The following is a 16,818-nucleotide window of genomic DNA, read 5'->3' as shown; positions in this document are numbered from 1 at the left end:
AGCCAAGAAAACACCATGGGGTAGTTCTACTCTGTCACAGGGGGTCCTTGAGTCGTAATTAACTCAATGGCAAGTCCATCACACCTAACAAGTACAACCATGAGTAAGGGGCGCACTGGTGGTTCAATGGTAGAATTCTCTCCTTCCACGCAGGAGACTCGGGTTCGATTCCCAGCCAATAAACCTTACGTGCAACCACCACTCATCTCAGTGGAGGCGTGTGTGCTGCTATGAAGCTGAAAAGATTTCAGCAGAGCTTCCAGGCTATCACAGGCTAGGAAAAACGACTTGAATATCTACTAAAAAACCAGCCAGTGAAAACCCTATGGATCCTAACGGTCCAATCCCATCGTGCATGGGGTGACCATGAGCCGAGGGCCAACTCAGTGGCAGCTAAAAGCAACAACCATGTGGCCAAACTACTGGAAGAGATCCATATTTATGCCTATTCCCAACAAAGGTAACCCGACCAAATGAGGAAGTTATCAAACAATATCCTTAACATCACATGCAAGTAAAATTTTGCTGAAGATCTGAGACAGGGAAGAGATGGGGCTAGCTGATTTAAAGAAAGCCTACATTTCAAGGCCCTGTGTGCTTGACCAGCTATAATTAAATAGTCTCTGAATCTAAACCTAAGTGTAAACCACCATATAACTTTTGTTGCTGGCACCGGAAAACTACTTATAATTAACAAACTAAGTGCCTAGACAAGATAAGGGGTTACATTTCAAGGCCTCTGTGCTTGACCAGCTATAAATTACTGATAATCTTCCTGAGTTGTTTTTTCAAGCCTCACCAGGTGCAGTGCATACACAGTAAAGATCAACGTGGCCTATGGACGACCTTCCACATGAGACAAACATGAACAGGGACCTCTTGCTGGGGCTTGAACCAAGATCCAGAGGCATCACACATGCACAACATCCCAGAATAAGTCCTGCTCAACATCCCAGCAGCCTTTATGACTGACTCCATCTTAGTTCCAGCAACCTCTGCGAGGAAGTCCATCTTGAATTCTAGCTGCGTGCACATGTGATTTCCATAATCCCTCCCCTTCTCCTAGAAATCTCCACCCATCTATTGAATAAAGATTATGCCTTTTTCCCGCCTAAGAACTTTTATAAGCCCTATGAAATCCTTTGTCCAGTTGAGAGACTGGAGGCTAGCATAGGTAGAAACCCCTGTCCCTCTCTCCCTCGCGAGCCTTTTACTCTGTCTCTAATAAACCTTTGTTCATGCGGAAAAAAAAAAAAAAAAAAAAAAGCAACAACCATGAATAAGCATACGTGTGTGTGTATGTGTGCGTACACACTTGTCTGATTATTTCTACAAGAATTAAACTCTTAAAAGTAGGATTGCTTAGTCAGAATCACACCCTTTTTCTTTTTTTTTTTTAGGGCTTCCAATATGTGTTGGCAGCTTCTAGGAAAAGGCAGATGTATTTGAATTTTGCTTTGCCCTACGTACCCTTATTTTGTAGCAAGGCCCCCCTTTTCTCTTTCCCATGTAACGAATTATTGACCACTAAAGGAAGACAAGGAAAGCTTCATCCGTCACAGTTATTACATTTCGAACTAGTGTTCTACTGAAACCTTTTCTCAGTTTCAGAGAAGAAAGAGTAATTTCTGCCGTGTTTTGATGTCACTTTAATTCCTGGCAATGTTTCATTTAGACAAAAAAAAAAAAAAAAGGAATCGCATAAAAACAATTTAATATCTGAGTTTTACTTCCCTTCTGTAAAACAGAGAACGTATTATCTATCCTACCAACTTTATTGATTATCAACACAAAAGGGTCACATGAAGCGTGATGGCTAATGTTATGTGTCAACTCAGCTAGGCCAAGATTCCCAGTATTGTGTAATTATACTCCATTTTGTGATCTGATGTAATTGTTTTCTATTTTGTGGAATTGTGTAATTATCCTCCATTTTATGTCGTGTAAATTCTAAACCTCTACATGCTGAAGAGGCACGATGAGTGTAGGATGTATCCTGAGTCACACCCTTAATAAAAGGTATGACTCAAGTCACAGTCTTAGCCAATTCACATCCTCACTCAAGCATCTGATACAGGGAAAGTTTGCTGGAGGGCGTGAACTACAGCCAGTATATATGGACACTGTGGCAAAACTCGCACTTGCTCTGAATCCAGCATGTGACCGATCATCTTCTGACCTCTGATTCTTGGGACCTGAGCTAGGAGCCTATCGTCTCATCTGCTGATTCTGGGATTCGCCAGCTTCCACAGCCCTGTGAGCCAGCAGCCTATCATCTGACCTGATTGCCAGCTTCCACAACCCGGTGGGCCAGCAACCTGCCATCTGACCTGCCAATTTTGGATTTATCAGTCCCTGCAACAAAGTGACACAGGAGAGGAGATGCCTCCAGACTGATGCCTGACCCACGTATTTGGGTCTTGTCAGCCTCTACAACCATGTGAGCCATTTTCTTGAGATAAATCTCTCTCACTCTCTACACACACACACACACACACACACACACAGAGCCCTGGTGGTACAGTGGTTAAGCACTCAGCTGCTAGCCAACAGGACAGAAGTTCAAGCACACCAGCCACTCTGCAGGACAAAGACGTGGCATTCTGCTTCCGTAAAGATTTAAAGCCTTGGAAACGCTATATGGCAGCTCTACTCTGTTTTATAGGGTCGCTATGAGTCGAATTGACTTGACAGCAACAGGTTGGGTGTGTATATATATTTCGCTGGTTTTGCTTCTCTATAGGATTCAGCCTAAGACATGAAGGAAAGCAAAGAGGCAATAAAGCTTGTTGGCTGGAGTCAGGCCCCATAGCTTGTGTCCACTCAGCACCACTTTCTTTCTGTGTGACCTTTATACAGTTATTTGGCCTCTCTGAGCCTCCACATCGTCCTTCCAGAGTTGTAGGAAGGCTGAATGAAACAATTTAGGAAAAGCGCTAAGCATGGAACCTGCACAGTAGTGAACCCTATGAAAAGGATGGCTAGCATTTATGCCGCTGTGGCTGTCATGAGCTGACAGCTGCTACCACGTCGACTCTGACTCATAGCGACCCCATGTGTAGAACTGTGCTCCATGGTTTCTAATGGCTGATTTTTGTGAAGCAGAACGCCAGGCCTTTCTTCCAAGCGCATTAACTGTTTGCACCACCTAAGGCCTCCACTGGTTATGAAAGAGCCCTGTTAATGTCACAGGGCACACAAGCACAGGAGCTGTTACAGTCCGGGAAGAGAGGAGTCCAGCGTTCCTCCTAGGAGATGAACCTCCATGCCAAAGCTACCTGGCAGTTACCTCGGGGGCGTGGTAGGAAATGCACTGGAAGATCCAGTCCATGGCCGGTGAGTACAAAGGCAGGTAGGACGGAAGTTCCACTCCCTGGAGCACCAGCTGGTTCTGGACCATATCCCCATGGATCTACAGGAGATCAAGTCCACATTTAGAAAAGGAGGGGACAATCGGACAACAAAGAAAAAACATGGAACTCCAAGACTGTGCACACTTCTAAGCGTTTGGGCGGCCCAGAGAGAAACAGCCTGGTTTCTCAGTTTTTTTAAACTTGAAAAAAAAAAAAAAAAAAAACACAGAAAGTTTACCATGTTACCAAGCTGAGTGTTTTGGGAATGTGTGCTGTGCAAAGAAGTAGCCTGATAAAAATGGAGCCAGCAGATGTGAAGAAGAAAGGCTGATCAACTGAAGACGTTTCCTGTAAACACATGCATACTAATTCTCTCTGCCTGTTCAGTGCAATCAACATGTTTTAATGGTCTGCAACAGACACTAGTATAAGTTCCCAGTGTTTACACAGTTAGAGAGCATTAAGGCATTCTCAACTTGGAAAACCAAGGGGGCTTTGTGAGTGCGCCATCATGTAGCTGTTACATCAATTAGCTGTTTTTACAGCGTTCTCTTACCTGTTTAAACGTCAGGAGGAAGTCAAAGAAGTTCTTATTCAGGCTTTCTTTGAGATGTGGAGCCACCTCCATTCCCACCTGCAGTCAAATCAAAATGAAATTACCTTGGCATGAAAAAACGTTACCAATAATACAAAGCCATTTTTGAAAATTAAAAAAAAAAAATTTATGTGCGGATATATAACTCACTGCCGTAGAGTTGATTCCAACTCATAGTGGCCCTATTGAACAGAGTAGAACTGCCCCACAGGGTTTCCAAGGAGCTGCTGGAGGCTCTACGTATATATATACATATCCATATGTATATATGGATAGAAAAAAAGTCCAGAAAGAGAAACTTATTTTTGCTTCAGTCTTCTTCGTCAATAAATATGTATTGCTTTTATCAGAAAAACCACAGAAGCTATTTTTAAGGAAAAAAGGGCAAGATTTGCAGTAACCATCTTTGCAATTTCCCAAAGACAGTGAACGTATTTCTGAACAGATGACCAAGAGAACAAATCAATACAAGACTAAGGAAGAATGCACTCTCAAGACTGTACACGACAGTCTATTCCTCTCTAAAAGACGACAAACACACACGTGGTTATACTTATTTGCTGAGCAAAAAGATCTGGCTGAGTGTCAGCTGCGCTTTCGGATATTGTGCTGCCACCAGTGCGCTATCATAATCTACACGGATTCATTCGTTGGTGGCCAGTCATGGAAACGCACACATTTTAATATATTTTAAGCAATTCTATAGAAGACAAACACGAAGCATAACAATGCTGTAAATCCACTGGTTCCTTCTTGAAAAAACACATTGTAACATTTCTTGCTGAAGACATTTGCTAATCCTAGAAAAGGTGGGCAAGGTTTAGGAGCTCGGCTGCTGACTGAAAGGTTGGTGGTTTGTACCCACCGGCGACTCCAAGGGAGAAAAGACCTGGCGATGTGCTCCCATTATGATGACAGCCTAGAAAACCCTGTGGGGCAGTTCTACTGTCGTATAGGGTTAGTATGAGTCGGAATCAGCCGACAGCACCTAACAACAGTGAGAGAAGGTGGCCAGAGCTCCAGGGACAGATAGAAGAGTCTGAGCAATGGAGGAGAGCTCACGTTTCTAAAACAAAACATCACGATGCTGGTGAAACTGAGCTCTGCAGATACACCTCAATTCCAAACTGCTGCTTCACCACCAAAACGACTTCATAGGAAAAGCTACTTTTCTCCTATCTAGTTTGTTCAAATGGGGACAGAATTCTGCCACTCATCTCCTCCTACCCCGAGGTCATGAAGATTAACAATAAGGATAGTTTTCAGATGGCTTCGAACAATTATGCAAGAGCCACTGGGGCGTTCAATTCCAAGGGAGGCTCTGTGGCTGGTGGGTACGAGAGAGATGTTTCCAAGGACAAGAACATAAATGAAAAAAAATACTGACAAGTGTCAGATCCAGTTGCACTGTGTTCTGATTCTATTGTTTTTCCTTCCACTTAATCATATTGTAGAAAAGGCAATAATTATCTGTTAGGCAGCAACAAAGAAAGGCCCAGTGGACAAGCAGTGGGGATGGGCTGAAGGGGCCTTAGAAGAGTTAATCATACTTTCCTTTAATAAACAGCTTTGAGCTTCCCCCACGCCCTACCCACTCGCTGCTTTTGTGTTTTATTTATCTCTTCTCATCAAGCCAAATGAGCAGCTTGGAAATCTGCTTAGGTCTAAAAGATCTCTCCCCAGAGTAGCAAGGAGAGTTGCTCACAATTTCCATCTGTTGTTCCTGCCTGGTCCAATATTCATTCCACTGTTCCTGGTGTTAGCAAACTGGATTTGTCTTTGGGGAACAGAACCTTTCTCTCAGACCATGAGTTGTGTGGTAGGATTGGACTCACTCCACCTTGTGGGCACATGAATTAGGCCTAGCCAATCATCATATGCCACCCCATGACTACAGTGATTGGTCTAGGGATAGGGGAGTGACCCAGTGTGGTACAGTGATTGGTCTAGGGATGGGGTAAGTGACCCAATGTGTACAGTGATTGGTCTAGGGATGGGCAAATGACCCAATGTGGTAAAGTGATTGGTCTAGGGAAGGGTGAGTGACACAATGTGTACACTGATTGGTCTAGGGATGGTCAAGTGACCCAACGTGGTCTAATAAGAATCAGCTCTGAGACTCAGGCTAGAATGACTGGGGAAAAGGTACTCTCTTTCCATTAGGGTACCTAAGTTGGTGGGATGTTAAGTCTGGAGCTACTGTGGGCCACCATATGGAAAGAGCAAGCCAGAGAATGAAGTCAACCCAGAGGCAAGCAGAGATGAATGATGGAGAGTAAGGAGGATTCTTGGTAGCATCTGAGGCCCTGGATCTACTCTTGCCTGCCCTACCCCTGGGTTCTTCAGACACATGAGCCAATAAATCCCTTTTTTTTTTTTTTTTTTTTGCTCAAAGTAGCGTGAACTAGGTTTTTGCCACTTGAAAGTGAAATAATCCTTCCTAATTCACAGGATGCTTTTCTGGGAGCCAGAAAAACTCTTTTCTCTCTGTTTTGTTTTTGTTTTTGATGTCAAAAGACTTGTACTTACTATCCTACAAGAACTGATGCACTGCCTGAATTGACAAAAATGATTTCAACAGATACAACGCCTTTCATCACATCTTTCTGGGATGACGTCTACTCTGTCCTCTGCATTTGCTCCTTACTGTCACAGTGTTTTAATGTTGCACCTGCTACTCAAAGGCAACGGATATTATCTTTTCCCTAGCTCATGTTACCTTACTTGAAACTTTAAAATTGAACAGGTTTGCAAGGAGTGGGCTTCCCAGCCCCCATTTCTGATTTCTCCTTAATAACGAGAATCATCTTCATAAGACATAGCATGATTCTAAATCTTTATTGCTTTACTACTGAACTGATGTCAAGGTGAGATCAAATCATTTGTTCTGCTCTATCACAGTAAAGGAGCCCTGGTGGCGCAGTGGTTAAGAGCTATGGCTGCTAACCAAAAAGCCGGCAGTTTGAATCCAACAGCCGCTCCTCAGAAACCCTATGGGGCAGTTCTACGCTGTCCTATAAGGTCGCTATGAGTCGGAATCGATTCGACGGCGATGGGTTTGGTTTGGGTATCAGAGTAAAGGCAACAAAGACATCCTTGCATCCCTTCCTGTAGGACCTACAGAGTGTTTTGCACACAGTAGACCCTTAGCAAACACAGACTCAGAATGAGCATTCAATCTTCAACACACTCACAACCTGAAACTCCAAGACACATACCTGATATTCCTGTATGAAAAACCCACCTCAAGTTTCAGGCAGATGGCAATGCAATGCACACACTCTGGGCTCTATTATAAAGAGGAGTGGATCGCCCTTAAATGGAAGACTTTTTCTTTTATTCTTTGTATCACAGATCTATAAAAAGTTTTCTTCGTAATGGATGTCTGTTAAATCACTCGGGCCAATGCCTATTTGATTTCTTTGTGACACTTAAGACCACAGGGATTTCTAAATGCCATGTAAAGAAGCAAATCAAGGACTATCCCTTCTCTCCTGATTTAACAGTATGCATAATCGCCTAATGGGAAAGCAGGAGGGTCTCTAATGAAGCCTCGTCCTCAGGGAAGGCTGAGGTTCATCAGGACCCTTCCAAGTAAGGGCAACAACTAGATGCCATCCAGTCGGTTCCGTGTGTGTGTCAAAGAACGATGCGCCATGGGGTTTTCAATGGCTGACTTTTCAGAAGCAGATCACCAGGACCTTCTTCCAAGGTGCCTCTGGTTGGACTCAAAACTTCCAGACTTTTGGCTAGCAGCCAAGAACATTCACCATTTGCACCCCTGGGACTCCAAACAAAGGGTAGTAACCCCTCTTCAAGGGTTAACTACGCTGAGAAGCCTAGCAAGGACTCCTACTGAAATCCAGGCAGGAAAGCTGCCAGAGGTAAAGTCCTTCTGTGATTTAAAAAAAAAAAAAAAAAGACCATATACTCTCCATGGGTTATATTTTTCATAACCAAAAGCTGAGCAGATTTAAAGGGCAGGTTCACAATGCTTTCAAGGGGAGAAAGGCCAATCGATTTATGGTTGGCACCACCTCCCCCATCAAAGCAGACACCCAAGACAGGCCGAAGCCCTCAGGGCCACAATGCAACAGCCTCGGAGCCTTTCACCGCCAGAAATAACTCTCCTTCCAATTAGCCCTCACAGCCTCGCACTCTGACCCCTTCCATATGGGGACAAAACACTAATAAAACAATCAGATTCAAGACAGAGGGAAAGCATGTCTCCAGTCAAAAAACAGCCACTCCGCTGAAAGGCCCTGGGAGCCCTGGCTATTTCCTTCTTCCCAGCGAGAGCTGTGAAACAATTAATTCTGAAAACCAGTTCATTTGTGTGAAGATGACCTTGAACACCCCCTAATTAGAGTTACAGTTGAGTTGGTCTACTTTAAAATTAATTTTTAAAAGAAAATCCTCCAGCTCTACTTTCTGTTGAAGAGCCATGTTCTAAAATTAGCAGCTAATAAAATCCTTCTCTCAGTGACTTAAGAGATGGGCAGGAAGCAGAGGCCCCTAGTGGACATCTAAGGAGTCAGGAAATGGGCCCTTTGGCAGCGCAGCTCCGTGTTAGGCCTACCCGGCACAGGTAGGCTCTGGCGTACACAGACACCAGCGGGTCTCCGATCCCTCGAATCATGCACGTCAGTCGCGGCAGACACTCTGAAATCCCTCTGTTAAGAACAAAAAGAGGGTGGCATTACACCAGAATGTGAGAACTGGCTGTTCTTTTATTTTTCAAATCGTGATGAAAGCTAAACTTCCTAAATTTAGGGGAAAAAAGAAATCCAGCTTCGGGCACAAACCAAGGTCTGTTTTTCTTGGGACAGTTCATGCGTTTCATGATTCCTTTCACCTTTACATGCGGGAGAAAGATGTGGCTGTCTGCTTCTGTAAATATTTACAGCCTTGGAAACCCTATGGGCAGTTCTATTCTGTCCTCTAGGGTAGCTACGAGTCGGAATCAACTCGACAGCAACGGGTTTCGTATTTTGGTTTTTCATCTTTCCATCTGCTGACGTGAGGTCTCGTATTTTGGTTTTTCATCTTTCCATCTGCTGACGTGAGGTCTCGTTTGTTTCACCAATTTCAACGGCTCTGGTCCTCCAACTACTTTCCAACAACTGGTCATCCTTGATCTTCTCTCGATACTTTCTCGTGCCACACGGGACATCCCTGCCGAGATATGACCCTCCCACAACTGGCGAAGCAAAATAACTGTTTCAGCACCAGTGCTATCCCCCAAACTAAGCCAGGCATCCATCCCTAGTTCCAAAGTAAATACATCTGGGGTAAATTCTAAACCAAATTCAAATATTTATTATCTGTGGAGTCAATCCCTGGCTTCTAGGAATTTCACAGGATGCAATGTCTCACTGGCTCTGTGGAAAAGTAGATCTGGTTTTCCCAAGTTCTATCAACTACTCCGAGAACAAAGTCTAAGAGGACCTAGAGTAGCATGGGGCTTAGAAGCAAAGCCTGTTGATTCTGACATCATCTTCAATCACCATCTTTATCATCTTCAGCAGGAGGAGCTAACGTTAGTGTGGGCCTGCTGCGTGCCAGGCACTGCCTCAGTGCAGTCCCTGCAGCTCGGTGGACCCTCACAGACCCCTTCTCAGCACCAATGCTCACAGAGAGGGAGAATGAGGCTCAGAGAGGTTAAATCACTCACTCAAGACCACACTGCTGGTAAGTGGCAGAGCCGTGGTTCAATGCAGTCAGCCTAATCATCCGCAAGCTACCCCACCTCTCCTAGCTTGAGTTTTCTTCTCAGTAAAACGGGAGTAAAGACAGTGTCTCTACTTATGTTTCTACAAGGATTTAAATGAGAGAAGGCATGGAAGATGCTTAGCACCACATCTGGCTCACAGTAAGCACTCAATAAATGACAGCTACTATTACATTGCCACTGCTATATATCTGTGTGTATACATATACTTTTTAGAAATTTTATGGTTCTAGGCATTTTAAGAGTCTTACGTTTTGGAGAGGAACTTGTTACACTTCAAGATGGATGCCTCCACGTAGCTACAAAAACATTCCGTTAAGGAAGACATTTTCCAGATGGTCTGTCCCCTACGGGGAAACGACTAAACTATTCATGAACAGAACCAGGCGTGTCTTCAGGAGAGGCAGACCACGATGGCCCTCAACAATCCAGAGAATTCAGTTAGCTAGTGGCTTGTGGTTTCTACATTCGGTTTTTGAGGTTTCATACTCATTTAAAATAAATTTTGGAAAATGTTACATGTTGATTCATGGTTGGATGCTGAAATTGAAACCGGGCTTTGGGCATTTCCAATCAAGGCTTTATGGGGAAAGAATGAACTTTAGACAACTAAGATTCACTGTGTGTATCAGTCAAACTCTCTGGTCTTCAATACTGGCATTTGCACAGAAAAGCCTGACCCCATTCCTTTCAAGTTCTTGGACCCAGAGAAAATATATAAAGATGAAGCATTTTAACTGAGAGAATTAATGTGAGAATGTTGATCAAGGAAAAGAAATCCTGGTACCTGGCATCTTATTCAAAGTGAAAAACAGAAATCTGGAGAGTTTGAGGGCTTCTGCCACGTGACCTGCCCCATATTTGCAGGTTAGCAACCATAATAGAACCAAACTTTCAATAGGTACCCCAGGGCAGTCCCATCACATGGCTTCTATTAACAGTGTAACAACTCAACCTATCATTAAAATCATCAGGCAATAAAAGGATACAATCTTGGAATGAGTTCCCGGATGGAAGCAATCTTGAAAAACCAATTTAAGCATGTTTCTTTGGCCGTGTCATTTACGTTCTCTGGAGAAAAGTCATCTGTAACACAAAAACAGCACCCATCAGCTCACCTAATTCTCAGGATCTGTTCCAGCTGCTAGGAGTCAGTCCTGGGATAGGAAAACGTTACCACGGAGCAGAATAAGGAGTGGGGGACTCAGGCCCTCTATGTCTTTCCTTCCAAATATCATCATTATCATTATTAGAAAACAATCGATGAAACAATGGCTTACACACAGAGCCTTGCTAGGTGCCAGGTGCTATTCGCAGGGCTTCACAGATGTTAGCTCAGCCAATCCCCATGACAGCCCTCCAAGGAATGTACTTTTATTACCCACTTTTATAGATGCAAAGACCAAGACACACAGAAGTTTGGTAACTTGCCCAGGACACACAGCAAGCAATCAGAAGAGCTGGAATTCAAACCCAGGCAGTCTGGTTCGAGAGCCTTGTTCTTAGCCACTGCCTCTAGTATAATCTAGAGGCTCTTGGCATACCCACCAGTAACTATGCCAATGCTGTTCTGGAAACCTTCAAGCGTAACATGAAATGTGATCTAAGCTTCTACTCTAAGCATCCCATGAGCCAAACATGGAAGCGTAGCAAGGCCCTGAGGTAACGGACCAGCCAGTTAAGTTCCAAAACAAGAGTGAGACTCTGAGACCAGGCACCTGGTGGCAAAAACAGTCAGTTTTACCCATTGTTTTTCTCTTCTTCTTTAATAATAGAACTCTTCATTTCTCTGCTGGGCACATGGCCATCCTTGTAGCTAGGTAAGCTAGGTGTGGCCATGTGACCAAGTCCTGGCCCCAGTATGAAAACAGAAGCCCAACTTCTGGGAAATGTCTTTAAGTGAAGGAGAGTGTCCTCCTTTACCCTTTCTCCCTTCTTTCTGACTGGAATGCAGACACAATGGCTGGAGCTTTGGTAGCCATCTTAAACCACGAGAGCAATAATACAGAAGAAGCCAGGGTCTTCGGCATCATGGCTGGCTGTCCCACCAGGTTTGACCTCCTCTATTGTATTTCTGAGTTTTCTGTCATTGGCCCCAAGTCTAATCCTGACACACACCTAATAAGGAATAAAAAAAGGAATGGAAGGGAATATAGGAAAATGGAAAAAAACAAACCAAAAAACAAGGCCACTGCTGAACTCTCACATGGAAATGGAAATTATTTCTTCTAAATAATTTTCTCAAAGATTAGAGCCTATTCCATCACTCGGTGTTCATACTTTTAGTATTCAACCAAGAAAGGAGAATTTAATTACTTTTAATATAGCAAATGAATCTGAGCTTATTGGCTCTTATCTTATTTTGCAGTGCGTTATTTTTCTATTCCCTGAATCTGCCACTTGGTAATATACAACTGAGGTGATCAAAAATTCCTACAAAATCAATAAAAAGAAAAAAAAACTCTAGGTGCTTCAGTAGCAAGCATAGTCACTAATCCTAACTGCGGATATTTTGATATTGCATTCTTAAGTGTTTATTTTTGGATATTCTGGCAAGCCTCATTTGTTCAAGAACTATTCACTTGCCATTTTCAAAAGGACGGGAAATTACCATTTTCCTCTTCCTGGCCTGAACCCATGCACATAAAGAAGTAACTTTGCTTTGAGTTTCAAGAGAACAAGACAGGAAAAAGTAAGTGTTATGCTTAAATTCCTCTGTCAATCTTGCCTTTCAGAAAAAGGAGGCGTAGGGTTCATTTCCCTTCATATGACTGAACCACAGGGCTTGCAATCTAATAGCAAAAACAGGCCTCTGAAGCCACCTAATTAATCCCTCACTTTATAGTTGAAGGAACTGAAGTTCAGGGAAGGGTGGAACAAGCAGCGATTGTTCCTATGAGGTTGCTTATGAGAGCTGAAAATCACACTGAAGGCCAAATGCACTGCGTGCAGCCACTGACTGCAACCTATACGAGAATCCACATACACCAATATAGTCTTTATGCCTCCCTTTCAGCCTAAGAGATAATTTAGGAATTAGATTCTATCATGCAAGGCTTAAAATTTTTACAGTAAGCTAAATACCTGTTGTTGTTAGTTGCCAACGAGTCCATTCAGACTCATGGCAATCCCATGGGTGCAGAGTAGAACTGCTCCATAGGGTTTTCAAGGCTGTGGCCTTTTGGAAGCAGGTCGCTAGGCCTTTCTTCTGAGGCACCTCTGGGTGGGTTTGAACTGCTAGCAGTCAAGCGCTTAACCATTTGCACCACCCAAAAAACCAAACCAAACCCATTGCCATAGAGTCAATTCTGACCCATAGCAACTCTATAGGACAGAAAAGAACTGCCCCCATAGAGTTCCCAAGGAGCGCCTGGTGGATTTGAACTGCTGACCTCTTGGTTAGTGCTATAGCTCTTAACCACTATACCACCAGGGTTTCCTTGCACCACCCAGGGACTGCTAAAATACTACATTTCTTTATTTCACTTGTTCAATACAAATTTCTTAAGAGCTAAAAACACTGTTCTAGGCTCTGGGGATATAATAGTGCACAAGTCCCCATAAAGCTTACATTCCAGTGGGAGGAGACAAATGATAAACAAGAAAAAGAATAAGCAAGCAAAGAAGTAATTTCCAATAGCAGTCACCACTATAAAAGATATAAAACTAGGTACTGGAATTGAGAGTGACTTCAGTGGGGTGGTGGGGGCTCAACAGATACAGTGGTCAGGGAAGGCTCCTGCAGAGGTGGTATTTGAGCTGAGCCCTAAATTATACAAAGGAGCCAACCAGGGTTAGATGTGGAGGAAGCGTACTCCAGGAGAAGAAATAGCAAGTGCAAAGGCCCTGAGGTAGGAATGACTTCAGCATGGTCAAAGAATAGAAAGCAAGCCAGCACCAGGAACAGGAAAGGGAAGAGCAGCAGAGGAGGTGTCCCAAGCCAGGTCAGGGCTGCAGCCTCGGTAAGGAGCTTGAGAGTTTTTCCAAGTGCAAGAGGACCCCCTGAAGGGTTCTGAGCAGAGGAGTGGCAGGACACAATGTTACGTGATGTGATTTATACTTTAGCATTTGTTCTGCTATGTGGACAATGAATTCAGAATTTGGAAATCAATTCAGAAGAGACTCTCATGTAACAAAAAGCAGAGATTCTTTTTCTAGTTCCCATTTATTTGTTGTTTACAGTGCTTCTTTTTGCATCCTTGAATTTCTGCGGATATTTTAGGAAGAGGGAGGAGACACGTGAGTCTAGTTCTCTTCCATTTGCTAAGTCTCTCCTGTAGCACCGAGAGGTCTCTTCACATAACAGTGCTTACAGGGGTGGGACATCATCTTAGGTCATACGTGCTTTAAAGGCCAGGTCAGTTAAGGACACTGCTTATACAGATGCAGTCTACAGTGGCCCTGGGGAAAACTGAAGATGAAAACGCCAGCAGTTCATGATGGGAACCACAATACAATATGCCCAAATGATTTCCTCCGAACTGAAAATAATACTATTTTATCACTCAGAGTAGATGGCTTCTTCAAACATATGCTGGATTAAGAAATGCTGGGAGAATAACTACCATACCTGCTAGTATATACTTTTCATGAACCCAAAAGACATTCTATCTTTCTAACCTCCTGAAAGCGCTACCTTAGTTAAAACTCCTCAAGACACAGGGCTTAAATATTAAAATCACCAGTCAGGACTTGATTCAAATGGAAAGAATGAGTACAAATGGCATCCAGAATTCTCTTTACACATAATTTCGTTAGGCAGAATTCTGCACAGATTTCAAAATAATTCTTCGTTATTATAGTTGAGTTGTCCCCAAGGTCTTAAAAGCTTGTATTCAAGGTACAACAATTGGTCTCTATCTGCCTGGAGCAACAGAGGAAGGAGGAGAGTCAAGAATAGGAGAAGGAAATGGGATGTGTGGCTAATTGTCTCCAGGAACACCTGCCTCCTTTGCCAGGAGACCAGAAGAACTGGATGGTGCCCAGCTACCATTACTGAACGTTTTGATCAAAGATTCTATACAAGAACCCTAATCAAAAAGGGGGAAATGAATTTCAAATTCTCATGGACTCCAGACTTTCTGGAGCCGTGGAGACTGAATGAACCCCTGAAACCACTGTCCTGAGGTAACCTTTAAACCTGAAACCAAAAATAACCCCTGAAGTCTTAAAACACCAAAACATAATTTAGCTTAACTAGCAAAGCAGGTCTGCCCTGAGCATTATGCTCTTTTAAGATCTATCTATAGGGGATCAAATGGACAACAGCAACTTGAAAAATTAGATAGGAACCTTAGGCGGCAGCAAGTTTATGTTAACGGGGGAGGAACAACTCAGAAAAGGAGGGTGAGAATGGTTGCACAACTTGAAGACTGTAATTAATGTCACTGAATTGTCCATGTAGAAAGTATTGAATGGTGTCTGTTTTGCTGTATATATTCTCAACAACAACAAAATAAATCAAATTTAGGAAAAAAAAAAAAAAAGAGAGAGAATTATTGTTCCCAAGGTCACAGACAACTATGAGAAAAGTTTGCCCCTATCCCTCTCAGGTTTGTGGAACAAGAGAAAACACATGCAGACTAAGGATTTAATGGAAAGGAAAGAAAAGCAAGCAATTACTCAAGAAAACAAAAGCCTGATATGCATCCCTCAAAGTAAAAACAGGTATTTGGGGAAAGAAGAATTTTTGTGGTAATAGGGCTAATTAGTGAATTTAGACAAGGACTGGAAGCGAAGATGAAAATAACCTTTTATTTTTAACTTTTAGGGTTTGAGTAGGGAGTAAGTTGTAAGTAATTTTTGCCTTATTGGCCTTAAAATCTTGGCTATATATCAATGGAAACTGGGAAGAGGGAAAATTATTGTAGAAGATACAAACTCAAATGCCTTTTATGAATATTACCCAAATATTACCATTAGGTAATATAATTATTTTAAGTGTGTACAACAGCAGGAAGAAGTAGAACCTCTATCAAAAACCTTTTTTTAAAAAGTACTGTTGTTGCCAAAAAAAACATCTACTTGGGCTTCATTCTGCCTGTCAGCGAAGTTTCCTGCTGCTGGTATAGCACGTGCAGCGTAAGTTGGCAACTCTCAACTATAGAAATGGATCCAGGTTTCCAGACTCTGGCAGAGAAGGCCTTCCCAATCAGGCTGGCCCCTGCCTACCCTCCCAGGCTCATTACTTCCCAATCTTGAGATCCCTGGAACGTGGGATGAGTTGTTAAAACACATCATCACCGGTACCACACAGTGGGGCAGAGGGTCTACAGCAGCGCCACCTGACAGGAATCTCACACCAGCCACACTGCAACTTTACATTTCCTAGAAGCCACATAAAAAAGGTGACCTGAGCCATAAGCAACAATAGCCAAAACACCAAGAAACTGACAGACAGGGATAAACGTGGTACCACATTAAAAAAATAAGGTGAAATTCATTTCAATAATATATTTCATTAAGCCCGATTCACCCAAAATATTGTTATTTCTACGTGGATTCCCTATAAAAAGTTATTAGTGAGATACTTAGCAATCTTTTGTTCGTATTAAATCTTTGAGATCCTCAACATTTTTTTTAATACTCACTGCACATCTCAATTTGGTCCAGCCACATCTCAAGTGCTCAAGAGCCACATGTGGCCACTGTATTGGACGGCACAGGCCCAGAGCAAGGCTGTCACTAGCTGGGGGCAGGGCCTTGGGCAAGTCCTTGACTCACTCATACTTCGTTTGTCCCTGATGAGATGATTCCTAAGAGCTCTTCGGGCCCTAAAGGTTTATAGATTTCTGTATCTTTATTTCCAAGAAATGTGCATATTAGTTTAGCATGTGTGTGTGCTTGCAAACACACCTATGTATATGTAATATATACATACATTTCAACGTGTATATGTGTCTATGTACATATTCATATTTTTACATGTATACACATACACATACATATCATGTGTTGTGGTTATTTAGTGTTGTTGAATCAATTCTGACCATGTGACAGAGTAGAACTCCCCTATAGGGCTTTCCAGGCTGTAATCTTTACAGAAGGAGCCCTAGTGGTGCAATGGTTAAAGTGCTTGGCTGCTAACTGAAGGGCTGGCGATTTGAACCCACCAGCTGCTCTGTGGGAGAAAGATGTGG

At 43.0% G+C, this 16,818-nt stretch overlaps 1 protein-coding gene across 1 annotated transcript in view; it reads right to left on the bottom strand.

Annotated features, from left to right (window-relative positions):
• The window catches only part of VPS35L (VPS35 endosomal protein sorting factor like), a 133,644-nt gene that overhangs the window by 77,565 nt on the left and 39,261 nt on the right, over positions 1–16,818 (bottom strand). The window contains exons 10-14 of the mRNA XM_049904886.1: positions 10,669–10,765; positions 9,931–9,978; positions 8,528–8,621; positions 3,910–3,987; positions 3,290–3,412 (exon numbers count right to left, since the gene is read on the bottom strand). Of these exons, the coding sequence (XP_049760843.1) occupies positions 3,290–3,412; positions 3,910–3,987; positions 8,528–8,621; positions 9,931–9,978; positions 10,669–10,765 (440 nt within the window). The remainder of the gene's footprint in view (positions 1–3,289; positions 3,413–3,909; positions 3,988–8,527; positions 8,622–9,930; positions 9,979–10,668; positions 10,766–16,818) is intronic.

This window comes from Elephas maximus, chromosome 12, assembly GCF_024166365.1.
Source record: "Elephas maximus indicus isolate mEleMax1 chromosome 12, mEleMax1 primary haplotype, whole genome shotgun sequence".
NCBI classification, from domain to species: domain Eukaryota; kingdom Metazoa; phylum Chordata; class Mammalia; order Proboscidea; family Elephantidae; genus Elephas; species Elephas maximus.
Note: the sequence above shows the minus strand (reverse complement) of the source record. Positions and strands in the feature narration are given on the sequence as shown.